This window comes from Cherax quadricarinatus, chromosome 68 (genome assembly GCF_038502225.1).
Source record: "Cherax quadricarinatus isolate ZL_2023a chromosome 68, ASM3850222v1, whole genome shotgun sequence".
Lineage (NCBI taxonomy): Eukaryota > Metazoa > Arthropoda > Malacostraca > Decapoda > Parastacidae > Cherax > Cherax quadricarinatus.
The window spans coordinates 13308019-13331289 of NC_091359.1; the positions used below are offsets into that span (position 1 = coordinate 13308019).

A 23271-nucleotide genomic window follows, 5' to 3' on the forward strand; every position below is an offset into this window, starting at 1 on the left:
ACCCACCCCTCCCACTCACATATACCCACCCCTCCCACTCACATATACCCACCCCTCCCACTCACATATACTCACCCCTCCCACTCACATATACCCACCCCTCCCACTCACATATACCCACCCCTCCCACTCACATATACCCACCCCTCCCACTCACATATACCCACCCCTCCCACTCACATATACCCACCTCTCCCCCTCATATACCCAGCCCTCCCACTCACATATACCCACGCCTCCCACTCATATACCCACCCCTCCCACTCACATATAGCCAGCCCTCCCACTCACATATACCCACCCCTCCCACTCAGATGTACCCACCCCTCCCACTCCAACAACCTGGCTAGTCAAAGGCCTGGCTTCAATTAGTGGAGGAAGGATCGTGGCTCCGGTAATTCCTGCGGTGTCACTGGGAGTTGAGTGTTATCACAGTACGCAGACGACTCTGTTGCTCTTCTCCTGTCCTCCCCAGAGAGTGGAGTGCTAGCTTCCCCAGCTCCAGCACGCACACACACACACACACACACACACACACACACACACACACACACACACACACACACAGTACAATAGGCAAGTTCCATCAATAATTTCCTGCTCTGACTTGACGTGGCTGAGTCCAGTGTGTAGTATTGCTGGTTGAGGAAGTTTATGAGGCGTGGCCAGGAGCCAGGACTCGACCCCTGCAAACAAAAACTGGTAGTGCTGCAGTGTCCTAATACTGCCTTTTTGTCTTATATACAAACTGGTGAGCTAAGAGGACATAGACAAGAAAATAAGAAAAAGGGAGCACTGCTGCAGGCCTACTGGCCCAAGCTGGTCAGGTCCAACTTACACCCACCCACACCCACTCATGCATTTATCTAACCTATTTGTAAAATTACACAACGTTTTAGCTTCTATGACGCTACTCCGGAGTTTGTTCCAGTCATCCACAACTCCGTTTCCAAGCCAGTGCTTTCCTGCATTTCTAAATCTAAAATTTTAGATGAGAAATAAAAGCTGAGGTGAGACGTCATATTGATGATAGGAAATATATTTCCAGTTTCTGTAGCAAATGTAGAGAGATGATAGAGCAGAAATACTACATTGCTTCAAGACTAGGTATGATCAGGCCCTGGGGTGTCCGGATAAAAAGTCACAGGAAAAAAGTCACGGAAAATAAGTCACAATTTTGTATAGGGAAAAAAGTCACGCTGGGTACGATTAGGTTGTTGTGACTTTTTTCTGTGATTTTTTCTGTGAATTTTACTGTGATTTTTTTCTGTGATTTTTTCTGTGAAATTTTCTTTGATTTTCTTTTCATAGATCCGGCGCCCTGGAACCCACCTAAGTGTCTCCATTAGAGTTAAAAAAACGGGGACAGGAGCTGTAAATCGACCACTCGAAACACAGCTAGGTCAGTTGAACTCGGTGCTTAGAAGTGCAGGTACACAAGCGAACATCACCACAATCTCGAAAATAAACCCATTTTCCCCCATTATGGGAGCGGTACTAATGCGGTTTCACTCATTTCGATGCTGCTAACGTGGACATAAACCAGAGTTTAGTATTTGGAAAAATGTGTCTCGAAATAAACCTCGTTTTTCAGCATTTTTAAAAAAATGCGTCAGTTAGTCCCGAGTCTCGTAAAATTTCGGTCTACCATAACCAGAGAACTATTGCTTGCATTTCAATATTTCATAATTATTTTATATTCGTGTTTTGTTCCACGAGTGTTCATGTTTTGTTCCATAATGTGAACAAATGCTCTACAAAACGACACACTGATAAATGAGACACTTTTGCAAAAAATTTTTGGTCAAGACTGATGCACTGAACATGTCGACTCGAGGCTGAGGGACTGATTAACTCAAACTCTCTTATTCCACCTTTCTCTGCATTCGACTGAAGAAGCCACTGTGTGGCGAAACGTTTCCAGAATAAAGTGTCTCATTTATCAAACTTATTCCATAGTTCCTGTTAGATGCAACTAATGTGACATTTTATTGTGGCAACGTTTCGCTCTCCAGGATCTTTATCAAGCCTTTATATATTTCTTCTTCATCCCTGTAAAGTAAAAGGACACAAGTGCAACTAATGTGACATTTATTGTGGCAACGTTTCGCTCTCCAGGATCTTTATCAAGCCTTTATATATTTCTTCTTCATCCCTGTAAAGTAAAAGGACACAAGTGCAACTAATGTGACATTTATTGTGGCAACGTTTCGCTCTCCAGGAGCTTTATCAAGCCATCATCCCTGTTTTCTCTGTTATTTATCGTCTGTTCCTTTGTTCTTCCTCTGTTCCTTTTTTTGTCTCATAGTATATATACACCGAGAGATGTATATATAATATATATACTAGTATGTTCAGAATTCGCCGTACAGGCGAAATATTCACTAACACTAATCTCAGGTCGAAGGAGACTCGAACCTACGAACCTTGGCCTGAATTCTGGCTGCCTTGGACCAAAACGTCTAGCGTTGGCTGGGCGCCAGTGTCTTACGGTGAGTAGAGCACTGCGTACCTTGTTCCAAGGTTCGTAGGTTCGAGTCTCCTTCGACCTGAGATTAGTGTTTGTGAATATACTAGTATATATACTAGTGTACGTATACTCGGTGTATATATACTAGTATATATGCACCGAGAGGTGTATGTATACTATAATCTCTAAGCGTATATACGCTGGGAGATTATTTTAATCCCTATTTAAGGGATTAAAGTATTTTTGTCTGGAGGTGAGCAGTTTATGTGTCTGCCTTAATGAGTCTAGTGTAGTCGACAGGCTTTAAACCCCGTTAAATAAACATCTTTCCCCTGTTCCTCTCTTGTTCACTCGGTATTCACCCTGTGTCCGTTCTTCATCCCCTTCTTCCTCGATTATCCCTCCAATTGTTCTTACGCCGTTCTCTATTCCCCTCTTGTTGATCCCGTGTTCTTCATTTTTTCTTGTGTTCCCCCCCTCCTGTATCCCTCCACCCTCATAACATGGATAACGTGGATAATTTACCGCTCCAGACGAGAGTTTTGTTTCAGTTATAGTCGACATCAGTTTCAATTTTGAGCATAATAAGCATATGTCATGGCTAGATTGGTGAATTTGTCTCCTGGAATGCATGTGTTACTTACTGTGAACTGGTATAGTGAGAGAGAGAGAGAGAGAGAGAGAGAGAGAGAGAGAGAGAGAGAGAGAGAGACAGACAGACAGACAGACAGACAGACAGACAGACAGACAGACAGAGAGTATATAGGAAAGGCAAATAGCCAAAGATTTTTTAGAGGCTGTCTGCAGAAGAGGACTATCTACTGCTGTTCTGTTGTAGATTCGCTGGTATAATCGCCTGGCCCGGGCCTTTTCCAAGAGGTGGCCCAGCTTTGGCTCCCTGTTGAGGGAGTGTCTCAGACCAATGTCTGCCACAGGAAGAGGTACAAGTACCTGCTCGTCTTCTGGGACCAGCTGTCCCAAGGCCTAGTCCTATTCTCCCGCCCCTATGGGGCACGGAGAGACAAGCTAGGCACCTTGGGCTGCCACAAACCCCGCCCATATTGGGCTCGAAGGGTGCTGCAGCTGCACAGCAGCAGACGATGTCGGGAGGTGCAAAGGCAGCAAGCACTACAGGATCCTTTTGGAGCCACACCCCAGCTTTGGGCATTAAGCCCGAGCGCTGGGAAAGCTCAAAAGTGCCTCTTGCTGTATGTGTTGCTGCTGCTACTACTACACTTGTCCGTTGTACTCTCCCCGTATCCCTTATCTACTGCTGTTTATTACTGTATACTGCTATCTACTACTATCTCGTAGTAGTAGAAAATGCGCTTCATCAATCAAACCGCTTCATATTCAAGGCTTGTCTAGATAAATATCTACCTTTATAAATATCTACTTCCTACATCATCATATCTACCTCCTACATCATCATATCTACCTCCTACATCATCATATCTACCTCCTACATCATCAGGTGAGACTGGATTCCCTTTTTATAAGTTCAGATTAATCCTGTTCTCATGTTTATACTTCATCAAGGATGGTGCCTTGATACCGGTGAAGGTCTCTAGATACAAGGAGCTGGAGCAACTCATCCCTTCCTCGTATCAAACCCCATTACCTCCCTTTCCCCAGGCATTGTATGACCCTTCTGCTTTTAGTTATTCCCATAATAATAATAATAATAATAATAATAATAATAATAATAATAATAATAATAATAATTTTTATAAAAATTACCATTATTATAATAATTACTCGCATATCTTAATAATAATTAATAATGTCTCCTAATATTTCAGGTGGTTCAGAATATCTGTAGCTTAAATGTCCCAGAGCGTCGATGTTTAAATGTCCCAGACACATCGAGGTTTGTAGATGAATGGTTCACATAACCGACACGTTGATAAATTAGACACATGTGCAACTCTTGGGAAACGTTTCGCCACACAGTGGCTTCATCAGTCCATACACAGGAGAAGCTTGAAGAATAGGAGGAGAATGAGGTAATCAGTCCCTCAACCTTGAGTCGATGTGGTCAGTCCATCAATCTTGAGTAGAATATTCTACTCAAGATTGATGGACTGACCACATCGACTCAAGGTTGAGGGACTGATTACCTCATTCTCCTCCTATTCTTCAAGCTTCTCCTGTGTATGGACTGATGAAGCCACTGTCTGGGGAAACGTTTCCTTAATAAAGATACCCAAGAGTTGCACATGTGTCTAATTTATCAACATCGAGGTTTAAATGTCCCAGGCACATCGAGGTTTAAATGTCCCAGGCACATCGAGGTTTAAATGTCCCAGGCACATCGAGGTTTAAATGTCCCAGGCACATCGAGGTTTACATGCAGAAACGTTGCTAATACTAATCTCTGATATACATTTTTTCGGTTGATTTGGTTAAAGAGGTTTAAAACCTATCAACTACACTGAACTCATAAAGGCCGGACTTAACCCTCTTACTAGCAGATATAAATATTTTAAACCCTAAAGGAATTAAATTAAACTCTCAGCATATATACGCTGAGAGAAATACACCTTTGTGTATATATGCTGAGAGAAATACACCACTGTATGTATATATGCTGAGAGAAATACACCACTGTATGTATATATGCTGAGAGAAATACGCCACTGTATGTATATATGCTGAGAGAAAAACGCCTCTCTGTGTATATATGGTAAGAGAGATACACTTCTCTGTGTATATATGCTGAGAGAAATACACCTCTCTGTGTATATATGCTGAGAGAAATATACCTCTCTGTGTATATATGCTGAGAGAAATACAACTCTCTGTGTATATATGCTGAGAGAAATACACCTCTCTGTGTATATATGCTGAGAGAAATACACTTCTCTGTGTACATATGCTGAGAGAAATACACCTCTCTGTGTATATATGCTGAGAGAAATATACCTCTCTGTGTATATATGCTGAGAGAAATACACCTCTCTGTGTATATATGCTGAGAGAAATACACCTCTCTGTGTATATATGCTGAGAGAAATACATCTCTCTGTGTATATATGCTGAGAGAAATACACCTCTCTGTGAATATACACTGAGAGAAATACACCTCTCTGTGTATATATGCTGAGAGAAATACACCTCTCTGTGAATATACACTGAGAGAAATACACCTCTCTGTGTATATATGCTGAGAGAAATACACCTCTCTGTGAATATACACTGAGAGAAATACACCTCTCTGTGAATATACACTGAGAGAAATACACCTCTCTGTGAATATACACTGAGAGAAATACACCTCTCTGTGAATATACACTGAGAGAAATACACCTCTCTGTGTATATATGCTGAGAGAAATGTATCTCTGTGTATATACCTCGCATTATTATTTTTCTTTGATCTTAATGACAAAAATTTCTACACGTTCCTAATTACTGCTATTTTTTCCCTTCATTTCTTCTGTATTTCTCACAGTCTATCGTAGACCAGTTTCTCGATAGATTCACCCCCAGTCAACTATATTCCAGAGGGAGCTGGACAGTCGCCTAAAGTCAGTATCTGAACAGCCGGGCTGTGGTTCGTACACCGGATCGCGGGGGCGCTGACCCCCCTGAGAACCCTCCAGGTATACTCCAGGTATTTCACTTTCCATTCCCTAGTTTTCACTGGCTTTCATCACCTACGTTTCTCTGTTTCCTCTGTTTACTTTCAGCACTGAAGTGTTTAGTGCAGGACGCATCACCAGAGGTTGTCACAGTTCTCACAGTGACACCTGTGATGACTTTGACAACTGTGAGATCTGTGGCTACAGTGACAACCGGGATGGAACTGTAACAACTGGGAGACAACTGTGAGACAATAGCGACAGCTGAGACAACTATCAGACATCTGTGGCATATATGTTACATTCATCTGTTATATTAAACTATGTACGATTGCGGTAACTAGTGACATGGTCCTCAGACAAATAGAGAAACTAAAACCTAACAAATCCCCAGGTCCTGATGAACTGTTTGCAAGGGTGTTAAAGGAATGTAAAGAGGAACTTAGCATACCTTTGGCTAATCTTTTTAACATATCACTTCAAACTGGCATGGTGACAGATAAGAGGAAAATGGCAAATGTGATACCTATTTACAAGGCAGGTGACAGGTCCTTGGCTTCAAACTATAGACCAATAAGCCTTACCTCCATAGTGGGAAAATTTGTGGAATCAATAATTGCCGAAGCAATTCGTAGCCATCTTGATAGGCACAGATTGATTAATGAATCTCAACACGCTTTTACAAAGGGGCGTTCCTGTCTTACGAATTTACTAACTTTTCTCACTAAGGTGTTTGAGGAGGTAGATCATGGTAATGAATATGATATTGTGTATATGGACTTCAGTAAGGCTTTCGATAGAGTTCCACATCAGAGGCTATTGAGGAAACTTAAGGCACACGGAATAGGAAGAGAATTTTTTTCCTGGGTAGTGGCATGGCTGATAAATAGGCAGCAGAGAGTTTGCATAAATGGGGAGAAATCAGAATGGGGGCTCGTCACAAGCGGTGTTCCTCAGGGATCAGTGTTGGGCGCGTTGTTGTTCACAATTTACATAAACGACATAGATGAGGGAATAAATAGCGACATAAGCAATTTGCTGATGACACCAAAATAGGCCGTCCAATTCATTCTAATGAGGACACTAGAGCACTTCAGGATGATTTGAATAGACTGATGCAATGGTCGGAGAAGTGGCAAATGCAGTTTAATATAGACAAATGCAAAATTCTAAATGTTGGACAGGAAAATAGCCATGCCACATATAAACTAAATAATGTAGATCTTAATATTACTGATAGCGAAAAGGATTTAGGAGTTGTGGTTACCAGTAATCTAAAGCCAAGACAACAGTGCATTAGTGTTCGCAATAAAGCTAACAGAATTCTTGGCTTCATATCTAGAAGTATAAATAATAAAAGTCCTCAGGTTGTTCTTCAACTCTATATATCCTTGGTTAGGCCTCATTTAGATTATGCTGCTCAGTTCTGGTCACCGTATTACAGAATGGATATAAATGCACTGGAAAACGTACAGAGGAGGATGACAAAGATGATCCCATGTATCAGAAATCTTCCCAATAAGGATAAACTGAGGACCCTGAATCTGCACTCTCTCGAAAAGCGTAGAATTAGTGGGGATATGATCGAGGTGTATAAATGGAAAACAGGAATAAATAAAGGGGATATAAATAGCTTACTGAAAATTTCCAGCCTAGACAGGACTCGCAGCAATGGTTTCAAGTTGGAAAAATTCAGATTCAGGAAGGATATAGGAAAGCACTGGTTTGGTAATAGAGTTGTGGATGAGTGGAACAAACTCCCGAGTACAGTTATTGAGGCTAAAACGTTGTGTAGTTTTAAAAATAGGTTAGATAAATACATGAGTGGGTGTGGGTGGGTGTGAGTTGGACCTGACTAGCTTGTGCTGCTGGGTCTGGTGCCGTGCTCCTTCCTTGAGTGGAAGTGACCAGACTGGGTGGGTCATTGGGCTAATCCAGGGGGGGCATGGGCCTGCTCCGCATGGGTCAGTAGGCCTGTTGCAGTGTTCCTTCTTTCTTATATATATATATATATATATATATATATATATATATATATATATATATATATATATATATATATATATATATATATATATATATGTCGTGCCGAATATGTAAAACTAATCAATTAGCAAGAACTCATTTAAAATTAAGTCCTTTCTAAAATTTTCTCTTATACGTTTAAAGATATATTTTTTTCATTAATGTTGATGTAAAAATTTATAATTTTGCACCAAAAGGAACTTAGGAAACTTACCTAACCTTATCATAACAAGAACAATTTATTTTAGCCTAACCCAACTAAATATATTTTAGATTTGTTTACAATAATTTAATACTAAACAAACACAGTGAAATATATTTTTTTTGTTAGGTTCAGAATAATTTTGGAGAAAAAATTGCATACACAAATTTTCGCTTGTCCTATGTGGCAAGATGAGCGTTGCTATTTAAGCCAAGATCGCAAGTTCTGCCTATTCGGCACGACATATATACATGTATATATATATATATATATATATATATATATATATATATATATATATATATATATATATATATATATATATATATACATACACATATATATATGCAAAAACAGTGAAGAGTTTTTACGAGGATAGTGAGGCTCAAGTTAGAGTATGTAGAAAAGAGGGAAATTTTTTCCCAGTAAAAGTAGGCCTTAGACAAGTATGTGTGATGTCACCGTGGTTGTTTAATATATTTATAGATGGGGTTGTAAGAGAAGTAAATGCGAGGGTCTTGGCAAGAGGCGTGGAGTTAAAAGATAAAGAATCACACACAGGGTGGGAGTTGTCACAGCTGCTCTTTGCTGATGACACTGTGCTCTTGGGAGATTCTGAAGAGAAGCTGCAGAGATTGGTGGATGAATTTGGTAGGGTGTGCAAAAGAAGAAAATTAAAGGTGAATACAGGAAAGAGTAAGGTTATGAGGATAACAAAAAGATTAGGTGATGAAAGATTGAATATCAGATTGGAGGGAGAGAGTATGGAGGAGGTGAACGTATTCAGATATTTGGGAGTGGACGTGTCAGCGGATGGGTCTATGAAAGATGAGGTGAATCATAGAATTGATGAGGGAAAAAGAGTGAGTGGTGCACTTAGGAGTCTGTGGAGACAGAGAACTTTGTCCTTGGAGGCAAAGAGGGGAATGTATGAGAGTATAGTTTTACCAACGCTCTTATATGGGTGTGAAGCATGGGTGATGAATGTTGCAGCGAGGAGAAGGCTGGAGGCAGTGTAGATGTCATGTCTGAGGGCAATGTGTGGTGTGAATATAATGCAGAGAATTCGTAGTTTGGAAGTTAGGAGGAGGTGCGTGATTACCAAAACTGTTGTCCAGAGGGCTGAGGAAGGGTTGTTGAGGTGGTTCGGACATGTAGAGAGAATGGAGCGAAACAGAATAACTTCAAGAGTGTATCAGTCTGTAGTGGAAGGAAGGCGGGGTAGGGGTCGGCCTAGGAAGGGTTGGAGGGAGGGGGTAAAGGAGGTTTTGTGTGCGAGGGGCTTGGACTTCCAGCAGGCATGCGTGAGCGTGTTTGATAGGAGTGAATGGAGACAAATGGTTTTTAATACTTGACGTGCTGTTGGAGTGTGAGCAAAGTAACATTTATGAAGGGATTCAGGGAAACCGGCAGGCCGGACTTGAGTCCTGGAGATGGGAAGTACAGTGCCTGCACTCTGAAGGAGGGGTGTTAATGTTGCAGTTTAAAAACTGTAGTGTAAAGCACCCTTCTGGCAAGACAGTGATGGAGTGAATGATGGTAAAAGTTTTTCTTTTTCGGGCCACCCTGCCTTGGTGGGAATCGGCCAGTGTGATAATAAAAAAAAAAAATATATATATATATATACATACACATATATATATACATATATATATATATATATATATATATATATATATACATATATATATATATATATATATATTTATTTATTATCACACCGGCCGATTCCCACCAAGGCAGGGTGGCCCGAAAAAGAAAAACTTTCACCATCATTCACTCCATCACTGTCTTGCCAGAAGGGTGCTTTACACTACAGTTTTTAAACTGCAACATTAACACCCCTCCTTCAGAGTGCAGGCACTGTACTTCCCATCTCCAGGACTCAAGTCCGGCCTGCCGGTTTCCCTGAATCCCTTCATAAATGTTACTTTGCTCACACTCCAACAGCACGTCAAGTATTAAAAACCATTTGTCTCCATTCACTCCTATCAAACACGCTCACGCATGCCTGCTGGAAGTCCAAGCCCCTCGCACACAAAACCTCCTTTACCCCCTCCCTCCAACCCTTCCTAGGCCGACCCCTACCCCGCCTTCCTTCCACTACAGACTGATACACTCTTGAAGTCATTCTGTTTCGCTCCATTCTCTCTACATGTCCGAACCACCTCAACAACCCTTCCTCAGCCCTCTGGACAACAGTTTTGGTAATCCCGCATATATATATATATATATATATATATATATATATATATATATATATATATATATATATATATATATATATATATATATATTGTAACCACGAACGAGTGGTATTTAATCAACAACACTGCAACTAGCCGAGTACTCGAACCCGTGTCGTTTTAGCCCACTTCATGGTGAGAGAAAATTCACGACGCTCCAACTCACGAGACCATCCAATCCTACAAAAATCACGCACCCAGCAGACCTAGGTGTTTTACCGTGATCTGAGGACATACTATGGTGTGGGTGCGTCAGAGCTAATTTCATTCTACTCCCCGTATAGTGTACTAGCCTCCACAAGCAGTATATGTATTTTTGTTAGCACGAACGAGTGGTGGTCCCGTGGCTTGGAGCGTCTGGAATTTTCTCTCCTGTTCCGTGGATCAAAACGGAATTTCTCAGATTCATCAGGCGTTACATAATACAAAAATAACCCTTTGTAAATGGCCCTACTTGAGCCATTTACAAAGTCACACTAACACACGACGGTGAGGGAGCCAGTATATATAGACGAGGGGGACAGGGATGAGACAGAAAGAGAGAAAGGGAGAAAGAAAGAAAGGAAGAAAGAAGTGGAGAAGTAGTGGTAGAGGTAATGCTGGTAGTGGAAGTAGTTACACCTGGCTCAGAAAGAAAAAAAAAATGTCTAAGGTAGTTACGAAATTGATCCAAGAGCTCAAAACCAACAACTACGATGGAAGTCTTAAAGAAAAGATTCGGGAAAAAAACCATACCACGGGTGGGTATAGAACCCGTGATCAGAGAGTCTCTGATCGTGGGTTCTACCCCAACCCTGGTATGGTTAGTTTGCAATCGTGTCATTACGATTTCGTGATTCATAACTCGGAAAACACTAACGATACCCATACTAACTGATAGAAGAAAAAGAAGAGATAATATTAGTAGTAATAAGTAAGGGAATAGTAGTACACAGTAAGGGCAGTGATGCGAAGTAATAGCACTTATAGAACCCCTACCGGCTTAACGCTTACCCCAAAAAATCCCCATTTTTTCACTCTGATTTCGCCGAAATTAAATTTTTTATACCCGTGGAAAGTCTCTTTTGCAAGATCGATAAAACTCATTGCCTGCAAAATTAACCGAAGCTGGTGACCCATTGGCGATTCACGACTTTATCGTCGAAGTCCAAAATTTACGGGATTGAGCGCGGGGAGCATGTAGGGAGGGTGGCGAAAATGGTGGGAAGAAATTCTGGCTTCAACATTTATTTTGCAACGTGTATTGGAGAGTTGATGCGATGAAGAGCAATGGTGATGTGTGTTGAGGCGCAATGAAGACAGGTGAGCCGGGAAAGAAGACAGTAAATAGGCTGAAGATAGGAGGAGAAGGAATGGGAATGTGATGCTGGATAGAGAGATCAAGAAAGAGAGAGAGTGAAAGAGAGAGAGGGAGAATCAGAGTCTGTGAAGAATGAAGGGAGAACCAGAGTCCGTGAAGAATGAGGGGAGAACCAGAGTCTGTGAAGAAGGGAGAACCAAAGCCTGTGAAAAATGAGGGGAGAACCAGAGTCCGCGAAGAATGGAGAACCAAAGCCCGTGAAGAATGAGGGGAGAACCAGAGTCCGTGAAGAATAGGGAACCAAAGCCCGTGAAGAATGAAGGGAGAACCAGAGTCCGTGAAGAATGGGGAACCAAAGCCTGTGAAGAATGAGGGGAGAACCAGAGTCCGTGAAGAATGAGGGGAGAACCAGAGTCTGTGAAGAAGGGAGAACCAAAGCCTGTGAAGAATGAGGGGAGAACCAGAGTGCGTGAAGAATGAGGGGAGAACCAGAGTCCGTGAAGAATGGGGAACCAAAGCCCGTGAAGAATGAAGGGAGAACCAGAGTCCGTGAAGAATGGGGAACCAAAGCATGTGAAGAATGAGACAAGGATGTCAGCCACAGCACCGTGTCTTCCTTTGCAGATGACACCCGAATCTGCATGACAGTGTCTTCCATTGCAGACACTGCAAGGCTCCAGGCGGACATCAACCAAATCTTTCAGTGGGCTGCAGAAAACAATATGAAGTTCAACGATGAGAAATTTCAATTACTCAGATATGGTAAACACGAGGAAATTAAATCTTCATCAGAGTACAAAACAAATTCTGGCCACGAAATAGAGCGAAACACCAACGTCAAAGACCTGGGAGTGATCATGTCGGAGGATCTCATCTTCAAGGACCATAACATTGTATCAATCGCATCTGCTAGAAAAATGACAGGGTGGATAATGAGAACCTTCAAAACTAGGGATGCCAAGCCCATGATGACACTCTTCAGGTCACTTGTTCTATCTAGGCTGGAATATCGCTGCACACTAACAGCACCTTTCGAGGCAGGTGAAATTGCTGACTTAGAAAATGTACAGAGAACCTTCACGGCGCGCATAACGGAGATAAAACACCTCAATTACTGGGAGCGCTTGAGGTTCCTGAACCTGTATTTCGTGGAACGCAGGCGGGAGAGATACATGATTATATACACCTGGAAAATCCTAGAGGGACTAGTACCGAACTTGCACACGAAAATCACTCACTACGAAAGCAAAAGACTTGGCAGACGATGCAACATCCCCCCAATGAAAAGCAGGGGTGTCACTAGCACGTTAAGAGACCATACAATAAGTGTCAGGGGCCCGAGACTGTTCAACTGCCTCCCAGCATACATAAGGGGGATTACCAATAGACCCCTGGCAGTCTTCAAGCTGGCACTGGACAAACACCTAAAGTCGGTACCTGACCAGCCGGGCTGTGGCTCGTACGTTGGTTTGCGTGCAGCCAGCAGTAACAGCCTGGTTGATCAGGCTCTGATCCACCAGAAGGCCTGGTCACAGACCGGGCCGCGGGGGCGTTGACCCCCGGAACTCTCTCCAGGTAAACTCCAGAACCAGAGTCCGTGAAAAATGAATGGAGAACCAGAGTCTGCGAGGAATGAGAACCAAAGCCCGTGAAGAATGAGGAGAGAACCTGAGTCCGTGAAGAATGAAAGAACAGCCAGACCTGTGAAGACTGAAGGAAGAACAGAGTTAAAAATTGAACATATTGAGAGAGATAAAAGGCAGATGACAAAGGAAATAATTGAGACACTCGATTAATTCACTTAAAAGGTTAATATTGTATTTACAGTATTAACCAATGGCTTTCTCTTAATTTATTTGCAGGTGTTAAATACACTTTGATGTATATATATATATATATATATATATATATATATATATATATATATATATATATATAAATATATATATATGTATATATATATATATACATATATATATATATATATATATATATATATATATATATATATATATATATATATATATATATATATATATATATATATATGCATATATATATATACATATATATATATATATATATATATATATATATATATATATATATATATATGTATATATATATATATATATATATATATATATATATATATATATATATATATATATATATATATATATATATATTTATATATATATATGCATATATATATATATATATATATATATATATATATATATATATATATATATATATATATATATATGTGTGTGTGTGTGTGTGTGTGTGTGTGTGTGTATGTGGGTATGGGTGTGGGTGTGTGTGTGTGTGTGCGTGTGTGTGTGCGTATGCGTGTGTGCGTGTGCGTGTGTGTGTGTGTGTGTGTACTCACCTAGTTGTACTCACCTAGTTGAAGTTGCGGGGGTCGAGTCCGAGCTCCTGGCCCCGCCTCTTCACTGATCGCTACTAGGTCACTCTCCCTGAGCCGTGAGCTTTATCATACCTCTGCTTAAAGCTATGTATGGATCCTGCCTCCACTACATCGCTTCCCAAACTATTCCACTTACTGACTACTCTGTGGCTGAAGAAATACTTCCTAACATCCCTGTGATTCATCTGTGTCTTCAGCTTCCAACTGTGTCCCCTTGTTACTGAGTCCAATCTCTGGAACATCCTGTCTTTGTCCACCTTGTCAATTCCTCTCAGTATTTTGTATGTCGTTATCATGTCCCCCCTATCTCTCCTGTCCTCCAGTGTCGTCAGGTTGATTTCCCTTAACCTCTCCTCGTAGGACGTACCTCTTAGCTCTGGGACTAGTCTTGTTGCAAACCTTTGCACTTTCTCTAGTTTCTTCACGTGCTTGGCTAGGTGTGGGTTCCAAACTGGTGCCGCATACTCCAATATGGGCCTAACGTACACGGTGTACAGGGTCCTGAATGATTCCTTATTAAGATGTCGGAATGCTGTTCTGAGGTTTGCTAGGCGCCCATATGCTGCAGCAGTTATTTGGTTGATGTGCGCTTCAGGAGATGTGCCTGGTGTTATACTCACCCCAAGATCTTTTTCCTTGAGTGAGGTTTGTAGTCTCTGACCCCCTATACTGTACTCCGTCTGCGGCCTTCTTTGCCCTTCCCCAATCTTCATGACTTTGCACTTGGTGGGATTGAACTCCAGGAGCCAATTGCTGGACCAGGTCTGCAGCCTGTCCAGATCCCTTTGTAGTTCTGCCTGGTCTTCGATCGAGTGAATTCTTCTCATCAACTTCACGTCATCTGCAAACAGGGACACCTCAGTGTGTGTGTGTATGTGTGTGTGTGTGTGTGTGTGTGTGTGTGTGTGTGTGTGTGTGTGTGTGTGTGTGTGTGTGTACTCATCTAATTGTGGTTGCAGGGGTCGATCACAGCTCCTGGCCCCGTCTCTTCATTAATCGTTACTAGGCCACTCTCTCTGCTCTATGAACTTTATCATACCTCTTCTTTAAGCTATGTATGTGAGGGTATGTGGGTGTACTCACCTATTTGTGGTTGCAGGGGTCGGATCACAGCTCTTCGCTGGTTGCTACTAGGTCCACTCTCTCTCTGCTCCAAGAGCTTTATCATACCTCTTCCTAAAGCTTTGTATGGATCCTACCTCCACTACATCACTCTCCAGATTGTTCCACTTCCTGACAACTCTATGACTGAAGAAATACTTCCTAACATCCCTGTGACTCATCTGAGTCTTCAACTTCCAGTTGTGACCCCTTGTTACTGTGTCACATCTTAGAAACATTTTGTCCCTGACCACCCTATCAATTCCTCTAAGTGTTTTATATGTCGTTATCATGTCATCCCTATCCCTCCTGTCCTCCAGTGTCGTCATGTTGAGTTCCCTTAACCTATCCTTGTAGGACATTTCCCTTAGATCTGGGCCTAGTCTTGTTGCAAACCTCTGCATTTTCTCTAATTTCCTGACGTGTTTTACCAGGTGTGGATTCCAAACTGGTGGTGCATACTCCAATATGGGCATGACGTACATGGTGTACAGAGTCTTGAGCGATTCCTTACTGTGATGTCGGAATGCTATTCTTAGGTTTGCTAGCGCCCGTATACTGCAGCACTTGTTTGGAAAATGTGCGCCTCAGATATGCTCGGTATTAAACTCACCCCAAGATCCTTTTCCTGGGTGAGGTTTGTAGTCTTTGGCCCCCTAGCCTGTACTGTTTGCGGTCTTCTTTGCCCTTCCCCAATCTTCATGACTTTGCACTTCGTGGGGTTAAACCCCAGGAGCCAATTGCCGGACCAGGCCTGCAGCCTGCCAAGGTCCCTTTGTAGTTCCACCTGATCCTCATCCGATTGAATTCTTCGCATTAGCTTCACATCGTCTGCAAACAGGAACACCTCTGAATCTATCCTTTCCGCCATGTCATTCATATATACCAGAAACAGCACCGATCCTAGGACTGACCTCTGTGGGACCCCGCTCGCTCACAGGTGCCCACTCTGACACCTGCCATGTACCGTGACACGTTGTTTCCTTCCTGTCAGGTATTCTCTGATCAATTGCAGTGCCTTTCCTGTTATTCCTGTCTGCTCGTCTAGTTTTTGTACTAATCTCTTGTTTAGAACTATGTCGAAAGCCTTCTTACAGTCCAAGAAAACGCAATCTACCCACCCCTCTCTCTCTCTTGTCGTACTTCTGTCACCTTGCCGTAAAACTCCAGGAGGATAGTGCCTCAGGATTTCCCTTCCTTGAAACCGTGCTGGTTATCGTTTATAAGCTCATTCCTTTCTAGGTGCTCCACTACTCTTCTGATGATCTTCTCCATGATTTTGCATACTATACACGTCAATAACACTGGTTTGTAGTTTAATGTTGTCTGTCTCTCCTTTCTTAAATAATGGGACTACATTTGCTGTTTTCCAAACCTCAGATAGTCGCCCTGTTTCAATAGATGTGTTGAAGATTGTTGTTAGTGGCACACACAGCACCTCTGCTCCCTCTCTCAGGACCCACGGAGAGATGTCCAGTCCCACCGCCTTTGAGGTATCTAGCCTCTTCACCTCCTCCTCTATTGTGTGTCCAGCACTTAATATAATAATACCTGTATACTCCACCATTCCGGCTTTCTGGAGTCCTTTCTGTCTCCGCTGAAAATACTTCCTTAAATCTCGTGTTGAGTTCTTCATATACTTCCCTATCGTTTCTTGTATTCTCTCCTCCTTCCTTCCTCAGCCTGATTACCTGGTCCTTGATTGTTGTTTCCCTCGTGATGTGGCTAAACAACAGCTTCTGGTCAGATTTGGCTTTTGATGCTATGTTTCTGGCTCTTCAATTAATCGCCTTATTTTCCTCTCTACACCTATGGGTGAACCAAGGGCTCGTTCTGGTCTTCTCATTGTTTCTGTTACCCTCTCCTTTTTCTTCTTGCATTTTGTTGTCACTTTGTTCCATCATTTTTCACTGATTTTCCCACCAGTTTTCTTTCCAATTGAACCTCATGCAGGAAATTTTTCATGCCTGTTAAGTCACCTCTTTTCTAGTTTGGTTTCTTCAATCCTACTTGTGCTGCTTCTCTTTCCACTTGTAACTCTAATATGTATTTGAAGCTCAGGACTACATTATAATTAGCTCAGAGGGGCCTTTTGTATGTGATGTTCTCAATGTCTGAACTACTCAAGACGAATATGAGGTCCAGTCTTGCTGGTTCATCCTCTTCCCTCTCTCTGGTAGTATCCTTAACGTGTTGATGCATGAGGTTTTCCAGTACCACCTCCATCATCTTAGCCCTCCAGGTTTCTGGTCTCCATGCTGCTCCAGGTTTTCTCAGTCAATCTCCTTTTGATTGAAATCACCTACATCTAGTAACTGTGTGTGTGTGTATATGTGTACGTGTGTGTGTGTTTGTTTTTGGTGACCAAAGTTATGTTGATTCCTTTCTTTATCTTTGAATTCCTAAAGCGTTAGAACAAACCCACCTTGGAGGAGCAAGGGATGGACTAATCTTGTTGCGGAAGTTGTGAAACTCGCGTTGAACTGGAGAGAGATTTCTCTTGAAGCGTCGGTGGTTACCAGAGGAGCGAAACACACTCACCCAGAGAGGCAAAGCTGCCTAAGGGGTGGAACATAGTTATCTTGACAGGGGAGAATTACCCAAGGAGGTAATACTCTCCCTTTACCAGGGAGAGAGGTGCCCGAGTGTTTGGATAATTTCGACCTTGACTATTGAAACCTGCGTGAGGGTGTGGATAATACTGACCTTGACCAGGGGAAAGCTGCGTAAGGGTGTGGATAATACTGACCTTGACCAGGGGAAACAGCGTAAGGATGTGGATAACACTGATATTCACAAAAGGAAGCTGTGTGAGGGTGTGGATAATACTGACCTTGACCAGAGGAAAGCTGCGTAAGGGTGTGGATAATACTGACCTTAACCAGGGGAAACAGCGTAAGGATGTGGATAACACTGATATTCACAAAAGGAAGCTGTGTGAGGGTGTGGATAATACTAACTTTGACCAGGGGAAAGCCGAGTGAGGGTGTGGGTGACACTGACCTTGACGGGGATGCAAATGAGTATGAGGAGAAGGTCAGCACTGGCCAGGGAGGCCAGGAAGACGTTGGTGGTGGTCTTGAGACGACGGTAGCGACAAATAGTGAAGATGATGAGAGAGTTGCCCACTACACCAACAACGTACGTCACTCCGTACACCACCAGCGGCGGCGCTAATTCACGCCAGTAGAACGTATCCAGCGCAGCTTCGTAGTCGTAGTCGTAGTCGTAAGAAGAGTCGTTGCCGCTGCCCTGCGTCTCATTCACAAATGAGACTCCAGTGTCGTTGTAGTCGTAGAACAAGTCGTTCATGGTGATTATGAAGGGGTTATCATATGGTGCAAAACGTTGGAGCCTCGATCCTCCTTCCTGGGAAGAACGATAGCCATGAATGTGACAGCTTGGCCAATATTTTTCCCTGTGTTGTTTACCCCTTCCTGGTGGATGCCTCGTTGCTAGTGAAGGGCTCTTGACCCACTGAATTTAGCTAATCTTCCTTTTCTCGGGTCAAACCTGACGTTGTACCTGGGTCATATGATGATCAGTACCTGTGGTGTTGACACCAGGTATCTGCTGGCGTATACTAGTGAAGATAAAGGTGTCTACTAACACCGTTGTCAGTGTGGTAACCCGTGGCCCCGTGGCTGACCACAGCAGAGCGTTACCTGACTTTCCCAAGATGAAATTTGATGTTAAATGATAAACAGTGATATATCGATATACTTTTATCTTAACTGATAAACACTGATATATCAGTATATTTTTATATTAAAGGAAAAACAGTGATTCATTGATATATTTATGATTTTTTATGAAAGTTTTATTTTTTCCACTAAATTGAAGATAGTCTGCTAGAAAAAAAACACAAGGAATAATTTAGAGTGAGAGAACCTGGTCATTTTCTCTGCTGCTTTGAGGTCTTTCACAATTTTTTTACATAATTAATGTTTTCATTTAAATTCAAATATGCTGGGAGACTAGGCGTGAAAAATACAAAGGCTTAATTAGGCCTACATAAAACATTCCAATTTTGTATTTGGGATTTTTTTACGCTAATGTTATTTTTTCAGACATCTTCCATTCGAAGCCTAGATATATTTTTTTTTCCAGCACCTAACATCCTAAAGAAGAATTAAAAGATCACTGTTTGCCTCCTGGAGGTGTAAACAATAGATATCGAGTCTTCCTCTCCTTCTCCTCGACTTGCTGAACCTTCAGCTGGGTGAGAGGTTCAAGGAGCACCTTCAGCTGGAGAGAATCAGCTCAAGGGACAACACTCGGAGGAGCTGTGACTCCAGGAAGCTTGGTGGGGAAAGGTGTGGCTTAGATAAGATCAGTGATTTAGTGGTGGTTGTGGTGGGAGAGCTCTTGCTCCTCTCTCTCTCTCTCTCTCTCTCTCTCTCTCTCTCTCTCTCTCTCTCTCTCTCTCTCTCTCTCTCTCTCTCTCTCTCTCTCGCTCTCGCTCTATCTCTCTCTCTCTCTCTCTCTCTCTCTCTCTCTCTCGCTCTCGCTCTCGCTCTATCTCTCTCTCTCTCTCTCTCTCTCTCTCTCTATCTATCTATCTATCTATCTATCTATCTATCTATCTATCTCTATCTCTCTCTTCGTCTCACTTTTATATGTTGATCTACTTAAAAAAAATTATATCTCTTCTTCTGTGCATCAGATTCTTCGACTCAGTATTTCATTTTTTATAGTTTTTCCATTTTATACTTTATACATTATAATTTATTCTCTTTCTATGTCTTTCTACAGTGATTTTTACTTCTTTACCTACCAGTGGTTGTGTGTCTTTATTTACTCAAAAATTCCCCCATTAGACGAAGAGTCTCGCTAAATCAGCCGTGTGTGTATATATGTTCTTCATCTATGCGTATATTTCTCCAACTATGCGTATATATCCTCTAACTATGTGTATATTTCCTCTAGTTCAATGCACATTATAAATTAGGGCCACGAATTCTAGTTTATGCAAGTATCGATAACCGAGTTATTTTTTTTTTCAGGCAAAGACTACAGAAATGTGGCAAAATCATTTGGACAAGTGGCAGGTTTTTGAGAGAAGTGTAGATCAAGTTATGATTCTCCCGCCCAAGACGCAATCACTGCTTACAAATAAGAACGAAAATTGGGTCCTTCCTCGAGGATTTTTGACGGTATTATACCACTAATCAGAGGAATCTGCTATGATAGGTAAGTTAGTGTAATTTTAAAACCTATCAGGATAGTTACTAGAATTTTTTTTTTTACTAGTTGGCCGCGGATTTTAGTCACAGTCGCTTTTCCGACGTTCTTGAGTTAAAATAGAAAGCAGTAAAGATAGTTTTGTTAGTTGGATTAATGGGCAATGTTTTCTAGATAGAGTAATGCAGTATTGGTTTCTTTTAAATAAATTCCTCTCCTGTTGTAATAATTTTTTCCCTCTTGTTTTAGTACGGTCTCTTATTTCCAGTTCTGTGACACATTGTTCAATACTCCTTGTTTCCCGTGCTAGTCTTGACTCCTCCTCTGTGACCTCTCATTCGTTGATCATCGACGAGGTGTTTTTCCAATCGTTTGATCTCAGTTTTGTCAACATGATCTTCTTTGTGTCACTAAGATTCTCCCAGATCACTTATCTTCCATCTTTATAATTGTCCCTCCAGTCATTAAAACTTTGACTGATGTTTCATGTTAACTGTACAATCACTTGAGCTCCAGTCATTAAACATTCAGTTCACGTATCTTTTTTCCTTCCAATCCCAAGATCCTTTTACAATCCACCAATCTCCATCACTAATCTGTTTCGTTCTACAAGCATCACGTAAGTTTTCCAAACCCACTGAATCACCTTCATCTGCATTATTCACAAGTCATCCCTGAAAGCGTAAACTCACACCACACTATGCAACAATACACAAGTAACCCGTAGTTATTGTTCCAGTCATGGTATTGTGCCTCTATTCTTTACACTATACAACAGATCAATAACATACATAAGTTATTTTTCAGAACATATAACAGTGTTCAGCTGTGTTATTGTTTATCTGAGCGTCTAGGTAATCTAAACACTAATGATTATTGTTTTAAAGAACGACATTTATTGTTATTTACACAAAATCATCTTATGTGTTCCTCGACTGACTTATATTTACGAAAATTCCGACTTATTTATTTTCTGGTCAAACTGAACACAAGCGACTGATCAGTCGTGTCAAACAACGACGAAATCAAATTGATTCTCAGTTTATGTGATAACGGATGACGGGTATTTTTTGGGGGGGAGGGGAGGAGGGGATTTCCGTTTTTCCGTGAGGAGAGAACAGATGGGAGAAGACAGGCGGACTTGAGAGAGCCAGTGTAGAGAGGCGAGTGTCAGAGGGACGGAAGCTGGCCACCAACTCTCCTACAGCAGCCCTCACACAGTTGCCACCACTCGCTATAGTTACTCTTCAACAACAACGAACCAACTCTTTGCCGAGGAAACTTGAAACGTTTCGGTCCGTCTTGGACCATCATTGTGTCACATCTGTTTTGACTTAAAAGTAGTCCAAGATGAAACCCACTTTGACCTTTTTTGGGGGTTATTTTAGGTAATTTACACCACGAAGACCAAGACACAATACCCTGACTGGAACAACATACAAATAACCCGCACAACGTCGTCGTAAGCTCCTCTCTCTTATCTGCGGGTTATTTGTGTATAATTTACACCGTGTATGATAATTGTAATTACGTGTACCTGTGCCTGAATAAGCTTACTAACTTACTAACAACATACCATCTAAACTATCCTCTCAGAAGAACGGGTTATCTGTGAATTTTTCCAGTCATGCTACAGTAATTTGTATTTCACGACAGCTGATCTTCTAAACTTAAGGCCTATCGGATTAAAGTGGGTTATGAAGGTCTCAACTTACATAGAAATAATATTCTGTGAAATATTAATATAAACTGTCAGGGTACATACTACGAAGAATACATTTCTCGGTGTAAATACATTGACTCGCGATAATACCATCCCGGGAATAAATATGTTTTATCGATTTAGGATTTTTTCGTGAGATATAGTCTTTTTTAGGCTTATGTTATTTTTTCCCCGCTGATTATTATTTTTTTTATTCGCCGGTACTCTCCCGGACCGGGTCTTTTCCAATAGTGGTGACCCGGGTGACCCGGGTGACCCGGGTGACCTGGGTGACCCGGGTGACCCGGGTGACCTGGGTGACCCGGGTGACCCGGGTGACCCGGCCTTGGCTCCCTGTCTGGGGAGACTTTCTTGAACTGTTTTTTTTTTATCTTAAATTCTCTTGTTTATTTCTACAGAACAAATTTGGTAAGGAAGAGCCTATATGTTTTTTAAGCATTTTAGTTTATTACTGTAATTTATTTGCTTAAAGATTTTACATAACTCGGTTGTCCTTGGGAGGGAGTGAAGGAGGTTTTGAGTGCTAGGGGCTTTGACACCAAACACGACTATGTGAGCGTGTTAGATAGGAGTGAGAGGAGGTAAGTGGTTTTTTTATGGTTTGACGGGCTGTTGGAGTGTGAGCAAGGTAAACATTTGTTGGAGACCTCAAAGAAAAACCGGTTAGCCGGACTTGAGTCCTGGAGATGGGAAGTACAGTGTCAACACTGAAGGTTACGTTGCGGTTTGGAGGGTCATCTGAACTGTGATATCTACGACCTTCTGGTAAGACGGTGATTGAACGAGTGACATTGAAAGTGCTTCTTTTTTTCCATGTTGCGTCATTCTACCTCAGCGAGAGGCTGCCGGACTGTTGATATATATATATATATATATATATATATATATATATATATATATATATATATATATATATATATATATATATATATATATGTGTGTGTGTGTGTGTGTGTGTGTGTGTGTGTGTGTGTGTATGTATGTATATATGTGTGTATGTGAG

The 23271-nt window shown here is 41.7% G+C and overlaps 1 protein-coding gene across 1 annotated transcript in view; it reads right to left on the reverse strand.

Moving 5' to 3' along the window:
• LOC138854746 (QRFP-like peptide receptor) overlaps window positions 1-19654 on the reverse strand; it is a 133443-nt gene extending 113789 nt beyond the window's left edge. The window contains exon 1 of the mRNA XM_070099525.1: window positions 18365-19654. Within this exon, the coding sequence (XP_069955626.1) occupies window positions 18365-18673 (309 nt within the window). The 5' untranslated portion in view covers window positions 18674-19654. The remainder of the gene's footprint in view (window positions 1-18364) is intronic.
• Between the last annotated feature and the right edge of the window lie 3617 nt (window positions 19655-23271).